A 22,926-nucleotide genomic window follows, 5' to 3' on the forward strand; every position below is an offset into this window, starting at 1 on the left:
GTAATGATCAGAATAAGAATGCCTTGTTTCTCATTGTTCCAATTATTGGATCTCGAAGAAGCTTAAGGAGAAAGGTCTAACGGGGCCATGACTACTTCATGGCGGACCACTGTGACACACCTGATGCATTAGAGCGACTCCTTTTCCGAGGGATGGAGATATTGGGGTGGGGTTGTTGCTTGTAGACTACATTAATTGTTAATTGCATTGCTCTAGAACCCATTAAATGTGGTGATGACGAGAATGATTGTTGGTGAGTTCCCAAGCTCATTAGGCCCATGCTGTTGGCTCTTGGTTTTGCTTTAACAGCTTCCCGTGGCCTGGTCAAATGGGAATATGACTGGAGGGTAGACATCTCTGCTTAGGTATGCTTCATTAATCATCAAGACAAAGCCTTGTGGGCAGCATAAGACTTCATTTAACAGAACGAAGCTTATTGAGTTTTGGCATGTGGCTAACAGTAATTGTGAGCACGACAAGGTTTTGGGTAAGTAAAGCTGTCATAGCTTTATTCTTAATACAGTATAAAGAATGGTCTATTGCTTATTTAGGCTCAGCATATAATGTTTATTATACGAATTGTAAACTTGATACTTATCCTCCGCTGAAGGATTTGCTTGGGTATTCATTGGCTTGAGAATATTTCCTAGCTTGTTTCTTCTCTTTTTTGGAGTAAAAATTTCGGTGCAGCTTAATCTCCAATGGGTTTAAACAACAATTTGAAAGCATACTGTATTTATCATATACTTGATGTAACAAGTAAACAGTATGTCCTCCATGTAGCTTTCAGTCAAGCTCAAAATTTAACAATTTGAGATCTCACTATTGTACATCATTATGCCTCTGTGTTGTTTTACAGGTATAGAGGTGTCACCTCTACGCTCTTATGCAGGAGAAAATCTTGCGGATGTGTGCCGCAATCGCACTTTCCATGCTCCATGTGAAATACGTGCTTCTTAGGTACTATTATTAAGCACACTTGATTTCCACGTGAAAAAAGGTGTTAGCTACCTTGGACTGATTCAATTTCAGGTTCAGTGTCTGAATACATTTATTTTTTGCTAGCGGATCTTTATCACTTTTAATACCTGGCATGTGCATTATTTTGTTTTATTTCAAGACTGTCTTCTCTTGATTGCATTCCAAGTTATCTTGGTACATCTGCCCTTCGTGTGTATGTGTGTATGTGCGCGTGGGCTTGTATGTCCGAGTTTGCAAGTGTGCTATCTCTTGCATGTATTGCTCCAGTTTCGGTTGAAAATGAAAATTGATTGTCTAGATGTTGGGTGTCTCAAGTCTTGAGTGTAATGTCAACTTATGTGTGCTTTTTTTCCCATCGTACATAGCATCATAAAGAACAATGCTCATCAGTGTGAATAGTACTGTACTAATATAGGACTGGACTAACTGTACGCCACCTTACATACCCAATTTACTGTTAATCATTTTCAGTCTCTTGCCTCAACCAATGCTTCTTCAACAGGGGGGTGTGCGTTTGCCTGTGGGGGGTTGTGTGTGTGTGCACGCGCGCGCACACGTGCTCATTTCGAGAGGGAGAAAGCCCTGCGCGCGAGTCATCTGCAGCACGTGGTGTGTGTGTGCGCGGGTGTGAGTGTGTGTTGTGTGTGTGTGTTTTGAAGAAGGTTTTCTGTGCGCCCGCAGCCCTCTGCGTCTAGGGTTTTCTGCAGCACGAACAGGCCTGTGCTGTGGGTTTCCTGCCGACACGAACCCTAACAGCGTCTTCTCATCTGCTGTTTGGCTGTATAGTGACGAGCTCTGCTCCTTGGTGATGAGCTGCACCTGCGCCATCTGGTGGGTTGTGTAGCGTGCTCAGAAATTGCTGTAGGCACTTCTGTGTGCGTTTGTTGAGTGTCAGTGCCTGTGCTGTGAGTGTTCCTTCTTCTGCATCAACTCGCGACCTGCGCCTATCAACCTGCAGAACAGATTGTTGTAGGTGCTGCCTCCTCTGGTTTTACTGTGCGAGTTTGGGTGCAGACAGCGTGCAAGAGACTCTGTCAGCTCACTGATTAGCGACTGTCTCGGGTCAATCATCAGTAGAAGTTACAGTAACTTGTTTTTTTTGAAGGTGCTCTGCTAGCATTCAAGGTGCAGTGTTTTTTTGTACAAAGTCTTGTGGAGCAGTGACAGGTGTTCTTCACAGTTTTTGATTCTTTTCGAGTACGGTTTTCCAAGAAGTGTTATTTTGCAGATGTACGCTCTCTGTGGGAGATGTATTTACTTCTGAGGTCTCTGTAAATAGCTATAAATAAAAAAAGAAGAAGTCCTTTGTAGCGAAAATTCCGTCTGGTTTTTTCTTCGGCCATGGTCTGGCTGCTGTATGTCAGAGTTCCCATGTGTTTTCAAGCGTCATAAAGCCATGGACAATGTTTCGGAGATTGCCTCTGAAATCAAAAGCTGTCTGAATGAAGACTTCGAAGAGGCCCGGAAAGCTTGGAATGGTCAGGCACCCGCCCTCGAGGTGCGTATTCCAGTGCAAGACCTTATCGATCCGGTAGCACAATATGCCATGAATGCGGTCATCTTGTTTTTCCCGGGCAAAATGCCCATTGCGCAGGATGTCGGACAATGGGTTGACTTCCTTCTCAAACGCCAGGCTATCCGAGGCGTTTATTTTGGTGCTCGTGGTTTCTACGAAGTTTTATTGGCAGATATTGAAGCTAGAAACCTTTTGTTGGAAATGTCTCCCCTCTTTTTTGGCACGCAGATGGCTCATGTTCGGCCGTGGGCACTCATGAAGGACTATCAAAGTCTTATTCGTCACAAATGTCGTGTGTTAAGTGATGTTGGATCATGGGTGGTGCCTAAAAAGACACTGAAAATTCGCACGCCACCATCCTCCGGTAATTATATTCCTCTGGTTAACACCAATAAGAATGTATCGTTTAAGCAACTTCCCTGCAATGACAATTGCACGTTGATTGATGCTTGGGAAAAAGCGATGCACTCTTATAAGGATGTACTTTTGGGTGAGACTTCCACCTCTCATGTAGATTCTGTGGACAAGTTTCGTGCTTTGACTCAGCAGATGGGTTTTGGTATGGATGTGGCGGAGGTAGATGTCCTTATGGACACCTCGACTTGATCCTTGTATTTCTTGCCGCTGTATATATGATTCCTGATGCGTAGTCGTATTAAATGCATTTCATACAACGTGCGTGGGTTATGTTGTTGGGTTAAAGGCCTAAATAACCCCTTTTTGTACATTTTTATACTTTGTCCAAGTGAACCTGGACACATGTTTTAAAGGTCACTTATAATAAAAGTGGAAAAACCCAAAACTCACTTATTGAGTTTTCCCCAAAAACGTGAGCCCTCTCTCTCTCCCTCTTCGTTTTGCTATCGCTTCCTCTCCTGGTGGCTTTTCACCACCCCTCTCTGTACACACACTGCACTTCCTCGCATGCTCTTTCACTTGCACACACCGCCGCGCGCTCAACAACTGGTATCAGAGCCAGATTAGGGTTTCAGAAGCTTTGTGCAGGTGGCTAGACGGCAGGCAAAAGGCTTCTCTTGCGTCAAATTTCCGCTTTCATCGCGAAGCCCCTTGCTTCCGGTGTCACCTAGGGTGATTAGGGTTCCCAAAACAGCCTAAAACAGGCTGAAATTAGGTCAAAACAGGTAAAAACCAGAAAATTACAGGTTAAAACAGCAAAACGCAGGTGTTCTAAATCGATTCCCGTGAATGCCCCTTGCTTTTCCCACTCAAAACAGGTGCATTTGATGCAAATTGATGCGCCAAAACAGTAAATTTGCAAAAAATTCAGCATTGGACTGTTTTTATGTACACAAATTGAGGTTTATGTACACCTTTTGTGGGTTTATGCAAGTACGCATTAGGGATACTTGTTAATTGCTGAAATTTTCAGCACATTGTATGCAACGTGCGGTACATTGTGATCACTGAAAATTTTCAGATTTTGTGTAGACACTTTCTGCTGCATTTTTATCCGTGCAAATGGCCTCTACTTCCTCGTCGTCTAATGCCAAGAGCTTGATGGAAATCAAGCGATTTGACGATACAGGTTTTGACCTATGGCAGGACAGGATGCAGGGGATTTTGTTCCTCAAGGATTGTGAGGACGCCCTTTTGGCTGTAAAGCCTGAGGATATGCCGGATGAGGATTGGGCCAAGCTCAACAAGAGGGCAAAGGCCTACATCAAAATGGCTGTGACTGATGACATTTTGGTGGACATAAAGGGCTTGGACAGTGCACATGCAATTTGGCATAAGTTGAAGGCCACTTATGAGAATGCCACCCCTATGAATCAAGTGCATTTGATGCGCAAACTGGTGAACATGATGCTTGACGAAGCTAAGTCGGCTTCTGAGCACTTAAGTGCTTTCACCAGTGTTATGAGTCAGCTACAGGATACTGGGCTTCAACCTTTTGATGACAAGTTGAAAGCCATATTTTTGTTGATGACTTTGCCAGACTCTTGGGAAACGCTTGTGGTTTCTTTGAGTAATAGCCCCAACCTCACATATGATGGAGTGCGAGGCTCCATCTTAAATGAGGAAATTAGATGCAAGTCTAGTGGTGGGGAAGGTGGCAGTTCTACTTACAATGCGAGAGGCAGAAGTCAGAAGCAAAATACAGGTACCAAGATTCAAAATAGGAGCAAAAGCAAGTCTAGGGATAAGGATGTGACTTGTTACCAGTGTGGCAAAAAAGGCCATAAGAAGCCAGATTGTAGGTATTTCAAGAAAGAGCAAGAAAGAAAGAAGGAATCACAGGAGAAGAAGAAGAAAGAGGATAAGAAAGGGGAAAAATCAGCAGGTACCTCCTTTCGGTACGTAAGGTACGCAGTCCTGTATGGATTGAGGTTTAAGGTACGTAAAAATACGCACTATTGGTAAAAAACCCTTAAAAATTAGGAAAAACATTTGAAATTTCACAAAAGAAGCCCACAAATATATAAACTATCAATCTATATGGCTAAATGAAAAGGCCTACCTGCATTAAACATCAATCAAGTGACCTACCATGGTCCATATACGAACATGGGACACAATACCCGATTTCAGTAATAGTATGACAGACTCGATACCATAATCTCAAAAGCAACATAGCATTGTAAGGTAAGAGACAATGTACATCAATGATCATACAAGGGTGAAGATCCAAAGATTGACTAATGATGATTAAAATACTGCAAATACAAAACTCAACACTACAATCATCCCGGCATGAAAATGGCATATCAATCATGACCAATGAGAATGACATAGCAATCATGACCAATGTCTGATGCCAACTACAAAAGCTCATAAACTAGCAAGGTGCAAATGCCAAAAGTTAAAACTAATACATAGCATGAATAATACTAGAAAAAACCCAATGGAGTCCTCAGTCAAGAGACTCAAGTCTCTGTCTCCCAAGACAACTAGCTTAGAACTCATCATCGGATGAAGATGAGCTCTCTGCAGAGGAGAGAATGTCTCCATGTTACAAGACATTGCCCTCGTCGTCGTACTCTGGCTCCACAACCATAGACACCTGTGGCTGCTCTGCAACATCCTCAAGATCCTCCTCCTCTGTGGCGTGAATGAGACGAACCGCCTCATTTGCACGTACTTGTACTTTGCGGACAGGAAGCTTTCCTTTGCGAATGCTCTCACGTCGTGCAATATCTGGATCTGGAGCTCGCTCTTGGAGTGGAATGTTGTATGCCCGTGCTCGCGATCTGGTCACTCGTCGATCCACACTCTCCAACTCTCTATGACGTAGTCGAAGAATCTCCTCCTGCTCATCTCTCGTCTGCTGCTCAATGTTCTCTATAGTGGAATCAGGCACCATCTTAACCTGCGTGGGATCTACCTGCTCATAGAAAAAACCGAACGTACGTTACAAAGAGTTCGATCATATCATCATAAGTAAAATCGACGAGTTAACAAAACCACATATTTAATATTACCTGCTTTGGTGTCCCCAAAGCATGGTAGGCTCGCACAAGCTTCATGTTGGCTCTACAGTAAACCAACCTCTCTAGTTGCGCAGTGCTTAGCCTATTGCGTATTTTGGTGTGGATCAATGAGTAGGCACTCCAGTTGCGCTCACAAGCACCCGCAGAGCAATCCTTCAATTGGGAAATTACAATGATTTAGGGTTTAGTATTTACCTGCAAAAGTGGCAATGGTTTAGGTTTCGTATTTACCTGCGAAAGTAGGCGTAATGCAAGATCCGTAAGCTTGGGAAGACCCTGTCTCCCATAGCTCTGCCACCAAGTCAAAGGAAACTTGGTGGCCTCTTGTCTCAGTGCCACAGGCCGCACAAAGGAAGGACCTAAGCTGTTGATGAAGCTCGTCATCTCAGCATCAATCTCCAGTTGTGTGTCCTCGTCATACCTCAACGAGATGTATGAATCGCGTAGTGCAAGCAAATCTCTATCATGGAATAGTTCTGGCTTTTTGTAGAGAGGATGGAGACATGCAGCCATTCCATGTATAGGACGGCTCATGAACGTCCACCGACTCTCCACAATAGCCAGTATGTCATCTCGTCTGCACACATCCATCAAAAAAGAAGCATCTCAGTGTAGCAGGTCCGAGCTATCTAAAAAAAAACAATTGCCAACAATTGTCAATGATGCAATCAAGGAAACATACCGCTGCTGAGACAAACAAAGAAGGACACTCTCTAATGTGGCTTTTCATCTGCAAGAATAGATGGTAAACCAGCCCTAGTGTGGACCCCTCCATATCCGTGACACGCAGCAACACGTGAACAGGCTGCAAAGCCACTGTGAGAGATTGCACCTCTGTCCAAAAGCTCTCATCAAGAACACGCCTCTGGATGTACTTAGTGTTCTCCTGCTGGGAATTGTGCATGTCTCTCCATTTGGGATCCACCACTGTTTGCATCAGGGAATCCCTTAGCTTGAAGAGCCTATGGAGCACCAAATACATATAGGAAAACCTAGTTTTTGAAGGCCGTACCATATCCAACTGGCTGTGGCTCCTAAAGATGGCAAGTGCTTGGTGCTTCTTGCGGAAGAAAGTGGTGATCTTTGTTGCATCAGACACAATAGGCAGCACCCAAGGGAGTTTCCCTATCCCCTCCATGAGTAAATCAAGGCAATGTGCAGCACAGGGGGTCCAAACTATGGATGGAAACTCTGCTGAAATCAAGTCACCCATTGCTTTGCAATTTGATGCATTATCAGTGACAACCTGTACCACATTCTCTGCGCCAACGTCTCTAATGGCCTGCCGAATGTGCGTGTAAATGAACTGACCTGTGATATGTTCCCTTGCCTTCCCTGCATCCACGGCTCGCAAAAAATATGTGCCAAGGCAAGATAACACAAGAATGTTGATGATGTGTCGTCGACGTATGTCACTCCAACCATCTGAAATGATTGTGCACCCAAATTGTTTCCATACTGCCTTCATTGGAACCAAAGCCCTGTCAATCAAAGCCTTTTGCTCATCAAGCATTGTCGTGCACATTTTCTTGTACTCTAAGCCAGTCCATGTATCTGTGGGACCAACCTGAGCAATAGCCTTCACCATCCTTTTCCATTGGTCAGTCCTCAATACATTGAAGGAGATGTTGCACTCAATAAGAGTGCGAGCAATCTCCATCTCCGCCACCTTTTGTCGCTCCTTGATCCAAGATTGAGTATGCACACGCGAGGGCAAGGTGGTCTGCCTAGGCCCTGTGACATCCTCCGTATCATTAACATCCTCAGAAAACACTTCCTCAACATCTTGCATGACACGAGCCCTCTTCCTGTTAGACTGAGCCTGTGCACTAGGTTCACTACTTCCCACCGTTTGATCTTGAGTGTCCGTCTCCCCAAGGTCTCCGAGAAGGGCATCATGAAGAGCATCTTGTGTAGATTGTTTTCCCCTACCTTTGTTTACTCCTGCCATTGCTGGAAATTTTTCTGCAATCAGTTGATCTTTTACAGCAGGCGGCACCTTCTTGCATGCTCCACAATTGGCTGTATATCCTATTGCCGTCAAGTGTCTGACGACACGAGTGACCGTACTGGTCTTCTGCATCCCACAATACTTGCATTGCCAACGTCGTGTACCTGATCCGGATTGCCCTGGAGTCTTCACAATCTCAATGACATTAGTGTGAATGTTCCAGAGGGGGTTGGCTTCGCGAGGCATGGTGTTTCCTTTGCAAGAAAGGCGCTCACAGACCTGCTCTGCACTTGCTCTGCACCTGCTTTGCAACTTTTACAGAAGCTCACACTCTCTGTAAAGAGCTTTACTGAAAAAATAAAACGCTACCCTATCGCTGCAACGGACGCCACACGCGTTGGCCAAATTTTTTTTTAAAAAATACTGCACCGTACGGATGCAATCCGTACGGTACGGATCCGTACTGTACGGACGTACCGTGCGGATGTCATCGGTACGTACGTACGGTACTACCTTGGGAGACTGTCAATGTATTCTCTAGTGTGGTTATCACAGAGTTATCCGACAGTGAGGAGATCTTGGTTGCAGCTTCATGCCCCTCAGATTTTGTTGTAGCAAATGCAGAAGACATGCTTATCTCACGTAGAGATGTCATTGATGCATTGCTAAGTGCAAATGATGGCCTTACACAGTCTTGGATAGTAGACTTGGGTGCCTCATTTCATGTGACTCTATCTGTGGAGTGTTTTGCTTCTTATCATGCAGGCAAGTATGGCAAGGTTTACCTTGGGGATAACCATGCTTGTGACATTGAAGGAATAGGCACTGTGCGCTTGGCATTAAACAATGGCCAAGAGTTTATGCTTAAAGATGTAAGGTATGTACCAGGCATCAAGAAGAGTCTATTGTCTGTTGGCCAGATGGATGTACAGGGTTATACAACCATTTTTGTTGGGGGTTCATGGAAGTTGCTTAAGGGATCAATGCTCATTGTCAAGGGATGCAAGAGTGGTACATTGTACTATTTACATGGCAAAGCTTTGCCTGGCAAGTTTCTCGCAGTGGCCGAAGTAGCTTCTCATTTGGAGTTGTGGCACAAAAGACTTGGCCATATGAGCCAGAAGGGACTTGATGTGCTCTCCTCTTTGAAGAGGGTTGATGTAAAGGGCACCAAGTTAGATTTTTGTAATGACTGTTTGTATGGTAAACAAAAGAAGTCTTCTTATTATTCTGGTGTCTCGCGCAAAGCTAATGCTCTTGATTTAATTCACTCCGATGTATGTTCAATGCCTGTTAAGTCTTTTGGTGGTGCATCATACTTTGTTACATTCATTGATGATTGCACTAGGAAAGGCTGGGCATATTTGTTAAAGAATAAGAGTGAGACATTTAATGCATTTAAGAGGTTTCATGCTTTTGTGACCACGCAAAAGGGTAGTAAGCTTAAATGTCCGAGATCTGACAATGGGGGGGAGTACACGTCTGCTGAATTTCAATGTTATTGCGAAGAATATGGGATTAAAAGGGAGTTGATAGCCCCTTATAATCCATCTTCTAATGGTGTGGCTGAGAGGTATAACCGTACTTTATGTGAGAGAGTGTGTTGCATGTTGTCCACGGATAATCTCCCTCATGGGTTTTGGGGAGAGGCTTTGAAAACTGCAGTTCATGTATGCAATCGCTCTCCTAACAGTACGCTAAAAAATGACATTCCAGAGGAGGTTTGGTCTGGCAAACCTGCCTCTTATGATCATTTGAGAGTGTTTGGCTGCGAGGCTTTTGTCCATGTTCGTAATGACTTGAGGACAAAGCTAGATGCCAAGTCCATCCAAGGACTCTTTCTAGGTTATGGGGAAGAGGGTGAAATGGGCTACAGGATATGGTTGCCTCAGTTTAAGAGGGTGGTACGCAGCCGAGATGTAGTGTTCAATGAGGCTAAATTGCTGAAAAATGCCACATCTTCTGAAATTGACAAGAAATCGGTCAAATTTCAGCCTCTCTTGCCACCTATTGATGTTGAAAAAGAGCCTCAGGATGCATTACCGCAAGTTGAAATTGATAATCAGCTGGTTAACCTTGAGCCAGAAGAGGTAGGACATGATTTAGATGCTCCAAATGAGGATGGACAGCCACCTGTCATGGATGAAAATGATTTTCAGCAGCATGAGCATGCTGAAAATGAGTTGCCTCTTGATGTAGAACGTGTGCCTGAGAATGTAGATCATTGGGTACGCAGGTCTACTCGTGTCAGAAGGTTGATACTGCGCTTTGAGCCCTCTTTGCATCATGTTATGTTGACAGATGAGGGAGAGCCTCTTACGCATAAAGAGGCAAAGACATGTGAGTCAAGCAGTAAGTGGGAGCTTGCAATGCAAGAGGAAATGAAATCCTTGTATGCAAATGATACTTGGGATCTTGTGCCATTGCCTAAAGAGAGAAAGGCTCTTCCTAACAAATGGGTATCCAAGATTAAGATTGTGGATGAAAAACCTAAGTCCAAGGCAAGATTGGTTGCAAAAGGATATGCACAGAAAGAATGAATTGATTTTCAAGAAATCTTTTCTCCCGTTGTAAAGCTTACAACTTTACGTGTCCTTTTTGCTCTCATTGCGGTGCTTGATTTGGAATTGAATCAAATGGATGTAAAAACAGCTTTTCTTCATGGTGACATTGATGAAGATATCTATATGAAGCAACCTGAGGGTTTTGTAGTTCCTGATAGAAAGGAACTTGTATGCAAACTAAGAAGGGCACTGTATGGTTTGAGGCAGTCATCACGTCAGTGGTACAAAAAGTTTGATACTTTTATGCTGTCTCAAGGCTTTAAACGCAGCCATTCAGACCATTGTTTGTATACAAAGAAGGATAATGATGGAAGTCCTATAATCCTTGTGCTATATGTAGATGATATGTTGATTGCTGGGAAGCATAAGTCTACCATTGATGCTTTTAAACGTCAGTTGAATTCAGCTTTTGCAATGAAGGATTTAGGTGATGCTTAGCACATCTTGGGCATGAGAATCAAGAGAGATAGAAAGCTGAAATTGCTCTTCTTATCTCAAGAAAAGTACATTGCTAAAGTACTTGATAGGTTTAACATGGCTGAAGCTAAGTCACTTGGAGTACCTTTACCTCCACACACAAAACTTAGTAAAGGATGACGAGGCAGTGAATGCTATGAAGGGAATCCCTTATGCATCAACTTGTGGTTCTCTTATGTATGCTATGGTTGCCACTCGTCCTGACATTGCCCATGCGGTGGGAGTTGTTAGTAGATACATGTCCAATCCCGGCAAAGCACATTGGGAAGCTGTCAAATGCATTCTGAGATATTTGAAAGGTACACAATCAAAGTGTATTTGTTATGGCAAAAGTGACTTAAAGTTGCAGGGATATTGTGATGCAGACATGGCAGGTGACATGGATACCAGGAAATCTACCAGTGGATATGTATTTGCCATTGCTGGTGGTGCAGTCTCTTGGTGTTCACGACTGCAGAAAATTGTGGCATTGAGTACTACTGAGGCTGAATATATTTCAGCCACTGAGGCTTCTAAAGAGGCCATATGGTTGGGCAGACTTGTCAAAGAGCTTGGTATGCCTGCTAGTACTCCTGTCTTGGGATGTGATAGCCAAAGTGCTGTCTATTTGGCCAAAGCACATTGATGTGCGATACCACTTCATACGACAGATATTGGAGGATGGTCTAGTCACCTTGACTAAGATTCACACACAGGATAACCCTGCAGATGTTCTCACCAAGAGTCTTGCTAAGGCTCAACATGAGCATTGCATACTGTTGGTGGGAGTTGGTTAACTTAAAGGCGTCATTTATGCCTTTAAGTGGGAGGTTGTTGGGTTAAAGGCATAAACAACCCCTTTTTGTACATTTTTATACTTTGTCCAGGTTCAATATGAACCTGGACACATTTTTTAAAGGTCACTTATAATAAAAGTGGGAAAACCCAAAACTCACTTATTGAGTTTTCCCCAAAAACGTGAGCCCTCTCTCTCTCTCTCTTCGTTCTGCTAGCGCTTCCTCTCCTGCTGGCTTTCGCCACCCCTCTGCACACACTGCAGTTCCTCGCGTGCTCTTTCACTTGCACACACCGCCACGCGCTCAACATATGTAACCTTGATAAATGGCGATTGACCTGGCACTATGTACACACATGTAAGGTAAACATAGTTGTTTTGCAAGAACACAATCAGCATGACTTTGCTGGTCAGTGTTCTTATTTTGTTGGTTATTGGATTGCGTATGCTGGTTTTCAAGATTATTTAGGTTTATTGATGCTGGTTCGGCATGAGCTTCAACCTACTCTGCTATACAATGATCCGCAGGGCCGCTTGATGGTGGTGGTTCAATGCCTGTTGAATGGTCAGGTATATGAATTTGGAGGCATTTATGCGCATATAGCATCTGGGCAAAGGGGTGCCTTATGGCGAGACATCTCTTCTCGCTCATGGACTTCCAATGCATTCCTCTGCGGTGATTTTAATAATACCCCTAGTATGGATGATAGTACCACAAGTAATTCACATATGCTGCTTGTGGAAAGACAAGAATGGGATAATCTCTTTGCTTCTACTCGGATGATTGATTTATGGCGGTATTTGCATCCAAATGTCTTTGGATTTACTTTTCAGCATGTTGCTCACTCTTCTTATCGAGCGCGGTTGGATCGACGGTATTTGCTTAATTTGCAAAATATCCCTAGGAAATGTCTGTTGTATGTTAACAATGCTTATCTCACTCATGAGGTTTTTCGTGACATGATTTCTGATATTATTCCCCCTGTGCTTGCTCACATGCATCTTGGTCTTGATGCTACTTGGTATCGCTTTGTTATGGGGGTGCAAAGTGTTATTTATGACTATTGCAAGCATTATATGCAAAGCACTCGGGGGAATGTCAAGGATGCAAAGCAAGCTTGTCAATGCTTACAAGTATTGGTTGATTTGCGGCCTTTGTCCAACTCTGAGATGTCGAAGTTGTGTGAAGAAGCAGGAACTTGCTGATGTCATGGTTTTGCATTATCAACAGGTGTTTGCTGCTCCTTCTCAGGCATCTTTGGCTGTTTGTTATGCGCGTCAATTGATGCTTTCTTTTGTTCATCCGATCATATCCCCGCAAGATGCACATTGCCTTGAGGAACCGTTCACTAATTCGAATTGCGTAGTGCGTTGCTTGCGTTGGGCCATTGGCGGTCTCTCGGTTGGGATGGGCTTTCTGTGGAATTTTTCCTCTCCTCCTGGGAGGTTCTTGAACAACCGTTGCTTTTCATGATAAATGCAGCATGGGAGAAACAAGATTTGCCTCTTTCTTGGAAAGAAGGTTTGCTTAAATTGTTGCCTAAGCAAGCGCTTTGTGAGCAATCCTCTCACTGGCGCTCTATTACTTCGATGCCGGTGGTTTACAAGATATTGGCTAAGATGCTGGTGCACTGTATTAAGGACCATCTTTTTGCAGGACTCCATCAGGTAGCAGGCTGAGTATGGTTTCACTCCACGCCGTCAGATTATGTGATTATATCTAGAGAAATGCCTTCGTTTCGCATCCGTTGAAAACAGCCCAGAGCTTCCTGGCCCTGCCCTTGTTGGGAATATCCCACAATCAATGCATTCCGAGAGACGAAATTCCGAACAGGAAGCTCGTCACGCACTTATCTGGATCGTGTCTTTCCAAAGGTTGAAGCCTGTTCCATCGAACCTCCTAATCTCGAAGAGATTCTTCACATCCGAAGAAGATGAGGCCATAGTTGCACGAATAAGAGGGCTAATCCGCTGAATTTTTGGGCAAAATGCACAAAAATCGGAGTATAGCCTCACAGAGGTATGCACTACAGCTCCAAATGGTCACAGGAGCAATTTGGGGCAAAATAGGTCGATTTGGGCACAAAAAAACAATTTCTGAAATTTATGCGCTGGAAATTTCAGCGAGCGAATTTGTGCTTAAAAACAACAATTTTAGTTGTTTTTAGCCTCACAGAGCATACATACGGCTAATGCACAGCCTTTAGAAGCATGCAAGAACAAAAGCCCCAATTTGTAGCATCAAATTGTATGAAATTGAGCATCAAATGGTCATACATAGCCAAACTTTGTCAAACATGCATAGATTTCTTCAATTTGCACTTCCCCCAATGTAGTCGCATCATAAAAACACTTGCAAAAACCTTCGTAAATCTGAAATTTGCTGAAAACACCTATTTTAGGACTTGTTTTTCGGCAATTTCAGTGTTTTCGGGTAGCGGGGACTTAGCAAAAGTGCTCCCACACCTTAATACATCATTTGCGAAACCTGTATTTTGCTGTCATAACCTGTAATTTGCTGGTTTTGACCTAATTTCAGCCTGTTTCAGGTCAATTTGACTTGCTGGGAGCTCTCTAGTGTCCGGGGACGAGTCCTTTGGCGATGAAATTGCAAAATCTCGTGTGAAAGTTGACCTCCTTGGCTGAAAATCAGCGTTTGTAGGTTTGGGAGCAAACCCTAATTGGACTCTGATACCAATTGATGAGCGCGCGGCGGTGTGTGCAATTGATAGAGCACGCGAAGATGTGCAGGCTTTGAGGCTTGAAGCGGAGGCACTGTGCTGCAGAAGGGAAGCGCTAGCAGAACAAAGAGGGAGAGAGAGAGAGCTCACGTTTTTGGGAAAAACTCAATAATTGAGTTTTGGGTTTTCCCACTTTTAATGTGTCCAGGTTCAATATGAACCTCCTGGACAAAGTATAAAAATGTACAAAAAGGGGTTATTTAGGCCTTTAACCCAACAGACGAGGTATCACAACCTTCTTTGGAATTTGCCATTCCTACTTCACACACACACACACACACACACACACACACACACACACACACATACGCACCTTCAAACAGTCTTCTCCGCGCCCCCAACACACACATAGAGCTTGGGAGAGGTGAGTTGGGTTGGGATCACACGAGGTTTGGAGTATCTTCTCTCTCGTGTGATATGCATCCTCTATGACCATATGTGAAGACCTATAGTAGAAGATTGGTGACCGTATTGAGGTTCTCTCTTGTATAGCCTTCAACGGGCGATTGGTAGGATGTTTCTTCACTCGAGTTAAAGTCCGGGAATGGCTAACACTGTAGTTAGTGGATAAGATCAAGTGGAGGACATCATTTTGTTGGGGAGAGGTACTTTCATTGCCATTCTCTCCTCACAGGAGCTTGTTTCTACATTGGTCACCCGCTCTCCTCTCATTGTTGTGGAGAGACTAATTTTCCAGTACCATGGTATGAAGATTTTACATAAGCCCTTTTGAGGATAGATGTCACGTCCAAAAATATCGTGTGAAAATCGCAGAGCTACTTGCACAATATTGGTTGCCTCATGTGGAGGCAGATGGGAGCTTTGTTTGGCATACTTTTCATGTGTTCAGTGCAAATGGAGACATTTGTAGCATCCCTTCCACATAGGTTCCAGATACTGTACTTTTGAATGGAAGTGGGTGCTACACTGGAAGAGATTGTGGTTACAAGGAGACTAAACCAGTGCCTTAAGTGTCATGTGATGGGTCATCTAGAGGGATAGTAGAGGGTCTTCTCAGGTACAATAGACCCAAGAGAATTCTGCTCAACAGCAGGATCTCGCATGACACCATGATAGTGATCAAAGGGGCCAAAGTTAGCAGCAGTAGAGTGATCAGCAGGGATAGAGACAGACAATGCCAGGGTCAGTGTGTCCTTGTTTATAGACAATGGGTAGTGAGACAGAGGATTGATGAGGCAGAGCAAAATGATCCAGCGAAAGGATTGTTGGATCAGCCTGAGGTGACCCAAGAGAGGCTGACTAGACTGTCCGTTGATTCTTTGTTGGACTAGACTGTCTTGCTACACCGCCATAGGTGGATAGAGCTTTTGGCAAAGTTGGGTAGGCTTCCTAAAGCCAGTTTGACCTTGTATACCATCCTCTTGATTTGTTGTATCGTGTCATGGATATATTGTGTGGTTGTATGGGTATGTTCCCCCATTATATCATTGTACATCTTTCAGGGCTTTTCCCATATTTCTTGCATATTGACCTATGGTTTAAGTTTACGTAATGCAAAGTGTAAAAGCCCTACTTTTAGAGAGAGAGAGAGAGAGAGAGAGAGAGAGAGAGAGAGAGAAGAGAGAGAGATGGAATGAAATGAAATGTTATATTAACGTCTTCAAAAGGCCAAAGTGACCTAGGAGACCAGAAAGTTACAATGTGGTGGATTTGATACAAAGCCGGAGTAACAAGATGACAAAATAAAATATTATGGAATCCTAGACTGCTGGGTGTGGACTAAGCAGCTAAAACAGCTAGCTGGGATAGGTAGATCATAGGAGATCCAGCATCGGTCACTGGCGGATCTCATCAATCTCCTCCATGGTCAGTAGTGTGATCGGGCGTTGTGCATGCGAGCCAAAGTGACCTGGATCCTCTGATGCAGCCTCTGTCGATGTTGTGTAGTCCTCCGCAGTCGTGGGCGTCTGGATCTCCCCAGCTAAGTCGCTCGTTCGATCAATATGCCTCTGGTGTAAAGCGACGAGCTCTGCTGTGGTAGTAACTCCTCCGGGTGTCCAATGGCAGCTCTAAAGAAGTCTGTGATCTGTCTCTGAGACTGGCTAATCTTTCCTCTCATCAACCTCTCTCTGTGTCTGCGCAACTCGAGCAAAAACAAACCCAGGCATCTCTGATCCTAGTACCGCATGACTCTAGAGAATGGTCCAAAGCCCTGCATTCTTTTGTGGGGTACATTATCGGGAAATGTTAAGAGTGGATGTGGGTGATATTGGAGGTGTTTCATAATCCTTTGGCTTTTGTGAGCTGCTACAAGAGGTTTTTATAGCGGATGCTTTATACAATTAGATGCACAACACTGGACTTAGTGGGTTTTATCACCTGAGGTGGATGGAGCGTTGGGCAGATTTGTGGAGACTGAATCACAAACTAGATAGCTACAATTCACCACTTGATTAGAGTATCTTTGTCCCTGGATGTATCGTGTGGTTTGTTTTAGGATTTTGCCCCATGATCTCATCGTATATCATATAGGGTTTTTCCCATATTTCTTGTACATGGACCTATGGTGGATTTTATGTAATGCCAAGGGTCAAAGCCCCACTTTTATTGTGCGCGCGCGCGCGCACACACACACACAGAAATGAAATGTTATATTAAACGTCTTCAAAAGGCCAGAATGACCTATGAGACCAAACTGATACAAAAGTGGTGAATCTGTTACAATGTCTGGGTACCTTAGTACTAAAGTACTAAGTGTGAAAAGTGTGAAAGAGTGAAAATAAATGTGAAAAACTAAATACAAAGTAGTAAATAGACTTCTTAGGAGCATTCTAGGTGTCTGGCTAGAATGCTTCTAATCCTTTGTTGTAGTCTCCTCCGATGGAGTGTGCTTCTGCATCTTGGTTGTGGTCATCTCGATTTCCTAAGCTCAGTCGCTCTGTCAATTAGGGTGCCTTTGGTATGAATATTGGTACTCCTTTGTGCTGGCTGTTGGCCTCTTGTTTCTCCGTCCACTCCTGCTTCTCTCGATCCGAAGAAATCTGTGATCTACCTCTGAGGCTGTAGTGCTCTTTGTCTTCTCATTAGATTATCCCTGTGCCGATGTAGTTCCAGTAGGTACAAGCCTAAGCATCTTTGATCTTGGTATTGCACGATTCTATCTAGAGGTCCAAAGCCTTCTTTAAAGAGGCAATGAAAACGCCCCCGTATCTCTTAGTATACTGTGCAATGGCATATATAGTGTAATTCTGTCTCCGGAGAGAGAGAGAGAGAGAGAGAGAGAGAGAGAGAGAGAGAGAGAGAGAGAGAGAGAGAGATGAAATGAAATGAAATGTTATATTAACGTCTTCAAAAGGCCAAAGTGACCTATGAGACCAGAAAGTTACAATGTGGTGGATCTGATACAAAGTCAGAGTAACAAGATGACAAAATGACAAAATAAAATACTATGGAATCGTAAACTGCTAGGTGTGGACTAAGCGGCTAAACAGCTAGCTGGGATAGCTAGATCACAAGAGATCCAGCATCGGTTGCTGGCGGATCTCATCAATCTCCTCCATGGTCAGTAGTCTGACCGGGCGCCGTGCATGTCGAGCCAAAATGCCCCGAATCCTCTGATGCAGCCTCCGTCGATGCTGTGTAGTCCTCCGCTGTCATGGGCGTCTAGATCTCCCCAACTCAGTCGCTCGGTCGACCAGTATGCCTCTGGTGTAAAGCGACGGTCTCTGCTGTGGTAGTAACTCCTCCGGGTGTCCAGTGGCAGCACTAAAGAAGTCTGTGATCTGTCTCTGAGACTGGCTAGCCTCTCCTCTCATCAGGCTCTCTCTGTGTCTGCGCAGCTCGAGCAAAAACAAACCCAGGCATCTCTGATCCTCGTACCGCATGACTCTAGAGAATGGTCCAAAGCCCTCTTTGAACAAGCAATGGAAGTGGCCTCGTATCTCCTAGTAGACGGGGTAGTGGCATGTGTAGTACAACTCTGTCTCAGGCTCGATGTCACACAGGGGGCATGTCTTGGCCTCTGCTGGTACTCCGCTGTATCTCCTAGTCTCGATCCGCAGCTGGTGTGAAGATGTGCGTATCTGGCCAATAGCACATCGTATCCCATGGGACAAGTGGGTGTCCATGTATCTGGGCCTCGTCACAAAACCATCCTGAGAGAGAGAGAGAGAGAGAGAGAGAGAGAGAGAGAGGGGGGGGGGGGGGGGGGGGGGGGGGGGGGGGGGGATGAAATGAAATGTTCATTGGCTGCAAAAGGCCAAAAAGACCTATGAGACCAGAAAATTACATCCTCATCATCATATGATTCAAATGTCAAGTATTGAAAATACAAAAGACTAAAGTAGCAACCGCTAAAATGTGAACATATAAATCAGCCAATAGAACCAGCTCGTGGGCTGGTGGCCTATTTGCCAAAGCTTGATCTCCTCAGTCGTCTGCCCCTAAAAGTACCATCACATGAAGTGTCTCATGGGCGACTGCATCATGAAGTGTCTCATGGGCGACTGCATCATGGCATCAATCTCCTCCTTTGTAGAGAACCTTGTAGGAGCTGCTTTGTGCCTCTCAATAAAGCTTGATCTCCTCAGTGGGTTGCTCTTGTAAGTACCATCACAAGGAAACTCTCATGGGCCGCTACATCATGGCGTCAATCTCCTCCTCTATAAAGAACCTCATCGGTGCTGCTCTGTGCCTCTTAGTAATGCCCCAGATGCGAGGATGGTAGTTATGTTAGTGACGCGGTCTGCTAGAAGTACAAGGGCCTCGAGATCTTCTAATCTTTGTAGCTCTATCTGAATCCCTCTCTGAAGAGATAATGAAACGTCCCCTTGTAATATACTAGGCACCTACAAATGTAATGCTCCTCTATCTCTGGCTCTAATTTCACATACCTGCATATCTGCTGCTCTTGGCTAGCGAAGTGTATCTACCTGTCTCTATTTGCAGCTGAGGGGAGGAGATCAGAAGTTGTTGTATGACACATCAAAGCACGTGCGACAAGTGTGAGTCCATGTATCTCGGATGTAAATGCATCATCCTTAGTAATGTGAAGAAAATGCTTATTTTTTAAACTTATTTTCTCCCCCAAGTCCAGAGGAGTCATCCATATTCTCTCTCTCTCTCTCTCTCTCTCTCTCTCTCTCTCTCTCTCTCTCTCTCTCTCTCTGTGTGTGTGTGTGTGTGTGTGTGCGCGCGCGCGCGCGCGCACGTGTGACATCCTGTTTGATAATCTTGTTGATCTCTGAGCGTGTGAAATGTGAGTGATGGTGCGTACAAGGAGTAATAAAAGGGTGGCAATATGTTCATAGTAAAGCCATGCAACTAAAACTAGGCTGACATTTGTGCCTGCGAAGATTTAGAGTCTCCTCCCATGGCCAGCTGTCAAGACGGCTTGAGGGTCAATCTGGCATAACAATGAGCTGGAAGCTCCCACAAGCCATGTATGCAAGATATTGATGTAGTAAGTGCCTCAACCACAATCGAAGTAGATCCCAATTCTGCTATGACGACTTCTTGTGGCAATGCAGCCTAACATCGGATCATCCTAGAGAACATGGTGACTAGTGGTCTCTGTATATCTCTCCAATCATCATACATCCAACCAGACGGACTAGATGGTCTTTAGTAGGTTCCCAAATTTGTACCCATACAATAATGTGGGTGTCGCCAATGTGGCTGACAACTATAGCTTAGTGCAGGGCTCTTGAAACTGTACCGGTGCCACATCCATTCAACTGTGCCCGGGTTGCATATCCTGTTGTCAGCCCAGAAGCTGTTGCTTAGAGAAAGGGGTCCTATAAAGATTACTTGCAGATACGTGTAGGACTCTACATGCTCCACCACTGCTTGACTTGTGAGCACATGTGTGTAGTTATGTATGACTAATACACAAGGTTGTTCACGTTCAACATACAGGACATTTTGTTGAGGACTCGTTCGACAGTCTTTAGGTCAAGGTTGGGGTCTCTGTTGACCCACCAAAACTGACTATTTTTGCACTTTGTGAGCCGCCTTTTTCTCTGTGTTTGGGCTCTAGCCATGTTAGCCCTTTATCCCAGCAAGCTCTTTTCTGTCATTTTAATTCTTTACAGACAGGACTTTAGGCTAAAATAAGATGTCTTCTATTGTCTATTGTACGTTACATCCACAGTACATTATAATTTCTGTAGTTTGATTAGTACCACATGTCTTTGCAGGTGTACTAATTGTATGCGCCCGTATGTGTCAAAACCGTGTCTACATGTGCACAAATTGGCATGCACATCTGCATTTAGACATTGGAACGCAAGCATGTCCACATCTCCGCATGTATTCTCTTACAAATGCATCCACCACACTTCACGATGGTGATCTGTTGGTCTTCATTTATAGTTTTACATGAAAGCTTATGATCGAACTTTGCTTGAACAGTGAATCTTTTGAGTACCTGAATGCCCAAATAAGAAACGATTCGACTTGACCTTTCTGGTCACAGCTGGTTCTATATACAGTTTTTGAGAGGAGATTGTTGCGGCTGTGTAGCTAGGCCAAATCTGGCCTCTTTTGAAGAGAAAAATTTGTGCTTTTGTAACATTTTATCAGTAATGTCAAGACAGTTATTTTGAGTATATGTAATCCAGTTTAAAAAACAAGAGGCATCTAGAAGAGCCATATAAAAACGGTTAGTTTTTTGTAATAGCTTGCAGACACGGTGTCATCAAAGCATCCGTTCCACATCGTGTCGACAGCATTTGTATTTTTGGAACATACATACAGATGTAGCTTCGATAACTTCAAATTATGTAAGAAACTGTGAACAGGATGTAATGTTCAACATACGTCCTGTCCTCTGATGTAATGTTCAACATATATCCTGTCCTCTGATGTATGTCGCTCTAACTACATTATTTTTATAAAATTCTAGCTATAATGACTATATGGGTGAGGGGGATATGAAGGTCTAAAATATGCAAATGTATGTACATACCACCAAAAACAAACCCTCTCGCAAAAGGAGCGATTATTGGAGGGCGAAGAGGAGATGGCCATGTTGAGAGACGTCTAGGACTGCTTGAGAAAATCAAGATGACATCTTGTGGAAAAGAACATGAGCACACTTTTGCCATAGTAGATTTTGGCAGGAAGTCCAATTATGATGCCATCTTAATAAGACCGTTTACTCCACAGCTTAAGATATGTTGTGTTAATTGTGAAGTCAAGGTTTCTCCTTGCTGTGCAATTCAAGCACTGGTAAGGCACCATCTAAACTTCATCATCATCATCATATACACTTTTGTGCTTCATTTTGGTTGGGCATGTGGCAACTCTTTGGTGAGAGAGGCTTGAAATGCCTTCCCTTGTCATCACTATACATGCACAACTCCTTATCAAATGACCCTATGGACCTCAATTGATATTGGTCTACAATCATGTGCTCACGCAAGGCGTGAATATTGGGACAAAATACAATCAACATGATGTTTGAGAGAGTCAGCTCAGTGGATGGATGAGTAATGAACGTTTACTTTTTGTAAGCAAGAGTCATTGTAAGGTTTCATGCCTGGACATAATTATTTCAAGGGTACTACATTTTGGGAGATAGAGGGCTCCCTTATGAGTCGCTACTCATCTATAAATTCATGTAAAGCGCAAATTTTGATTTTGCTGAACATTTGCCTAAGCTAGAATGATTGAAACTTCTTGATTAACTTGTTCACTCTGTAGCATGTTATCAGTTGGGTGCATTGGCGAAGGATATAATCTTGGCCTTGCTTATCCATCCCGCGCACACAATGTGTACTTTTGTATATTGTTTTGTCTTGTAGGCTAGTTTGGCCTTCTTTATCAAAAGACTCTTCCAAACTATGAAAGATGTAGATAATGTAGTAGCTCCACCCTTGCAAGATCCTTCGACTCCAATCATGTCATCCTTTTCATATAAGCCACTTGATTAGAGAGAGAAGACAATCAAGGGGGTTTAAGATACCACCACTTGATCACTCATATAATCCAAAGATTAACAATGCTAATCGATGTAGGTTCATGTGGTCAATGTAGTACTCAAGAAATTTTCAACTAGGCCTGTGCATGCTCATACATTGATTGTGCCTTCCATTAAGCATTCCATTACTCCACACATCTGCTTAGCATGAACATAAAAAATAGGCATGGAATAGGCTAGCTTCTTTGTATACGGGTATGAATTTGACAAAAGTTTCGAAGATCTCAATGAGCAACTCATTGCCATTGGTGAGATTATTTGTGATAATACTTGTGCAGATTGTTCTTGGTGTTTTGCGATATTCCCATCTGACTTTTGCCTCCACCTTTAGGCTAGCTTGGTATAGTTTGATGATCTAGCTTCTACATTTCTTCAAGAGGACCAATCAAGAAAAAATGCGACTAAGCTACATGTTGTTGAGACATTTGTGGGTGCACAAGTAGCATGTTTGTCCACCTAATTGCTTCTTCAAACAGCAATGGGTATGAGAAAAGTGATACAGGAAAAAAGAAGCTAAAATGTAATTACTG

The 22,926-nt window shown here is 43.7% G+C and overlaps 3 protein-coding genes across 3 annotated transcripts in view; 1 reads left to right on the forward strand and 2 right to left on the reverse strand.

The window, feature by feature from the left end:
- LOC147454601 (UDP-N-acetylglucosamine diphosphorylase 2-like) overlaps nt 1-21,331 on the forward strand; it is a 69,052-nt gene extending 47,721 nt beyond the window's left edge. The window contains exons 15-16 of the mRNA XM_086516497.1: nt 860-960; nt 20,827-21,331. Of these exons, the coding sequence (XP_086372623.1) occupies nt 860-960 (101 nt within the window). The 3' untranslated portion in view covers nt 20,827-21,331. The remainder of the gene's footprint in view (nt 1-859; nt 961-20,826) is intronic.
- Nucleotides 5,469-6,480, reverse strand: LOC147454602 (uncharacterized). The gene is made up of 3 exons (XM_086517059.1): nt 6,178-6,480; nt 5,938-6,099; nt 5,469-5,840 (listed from the first exon to the last, which is right to left on the reverse strand). Exons 1-3 carry the CDS (start codon nt 6,478-6,480, stop codon nt 5,469-5,471), a joined length of 837 nt encoding a protein of 278 aa, XP_086373185.1.
- LOC147454603 (uncharacterized) lies at nt 5,944-8,156 on the reverse strand. The gene has a single exon (XM_086516496.1). It carries the CDS (start codon nt 8,141-8,143, stop codon nt 6,572-6,574), a length of 1,572 nt encoding a protein of 523 aa, XP_086372622.1. The 5' UTR covers nt 8,144-8,156; the 3' UTR covers nt 5,944-6,571.
- Nucleotides 21,332-22,926: the final 1,595 nt, after the last annotated feature.

Source organism: Adiantum capillus-veneris, chromosome 7, assembly GCF_014529385.1.
Source record: "Adiantum capillus-veneris isolate H3 chromosome 7, ASM1452938v2, whole genome shotgun sequence".
NCBI lineage: Eukaryota > Viridiplantae > Streptophyta > Polypodiopsida > Polypodiales > Pteridaceae > Adiantum > Adiantum capillus-veneris.

Coding starts and splice junctions, on each gene's coding strand:
- LOC147454603 (XM_086516496.1), bottom strand. CDS start 8,143: ATGCCTCGCGAAGCCAACCCCCTCTGGAACATTCACACTAATGTCATT.
- LOC147454602 (XM_086517059.1), bottom strand. CDS start 6,480: ATGAGCCGTCCTATACATGGAATGGCTGCATGTCTCCATCCTCTCTAC. Junction 6,100..6,177: donor CATTACGCCTACTTTCGCAG/GTAAATACGAAA, acceptor TCCCAATTGAAG/GATTGCTCTGCGGGTGCTTG. Junction 5,841..5,937: donor CTTTGGGGACACCAAAGCAG/GTAATATTAAAT, acceptor TTCTATGAGCAG/GTAGATCCCACGCAGGTTAA.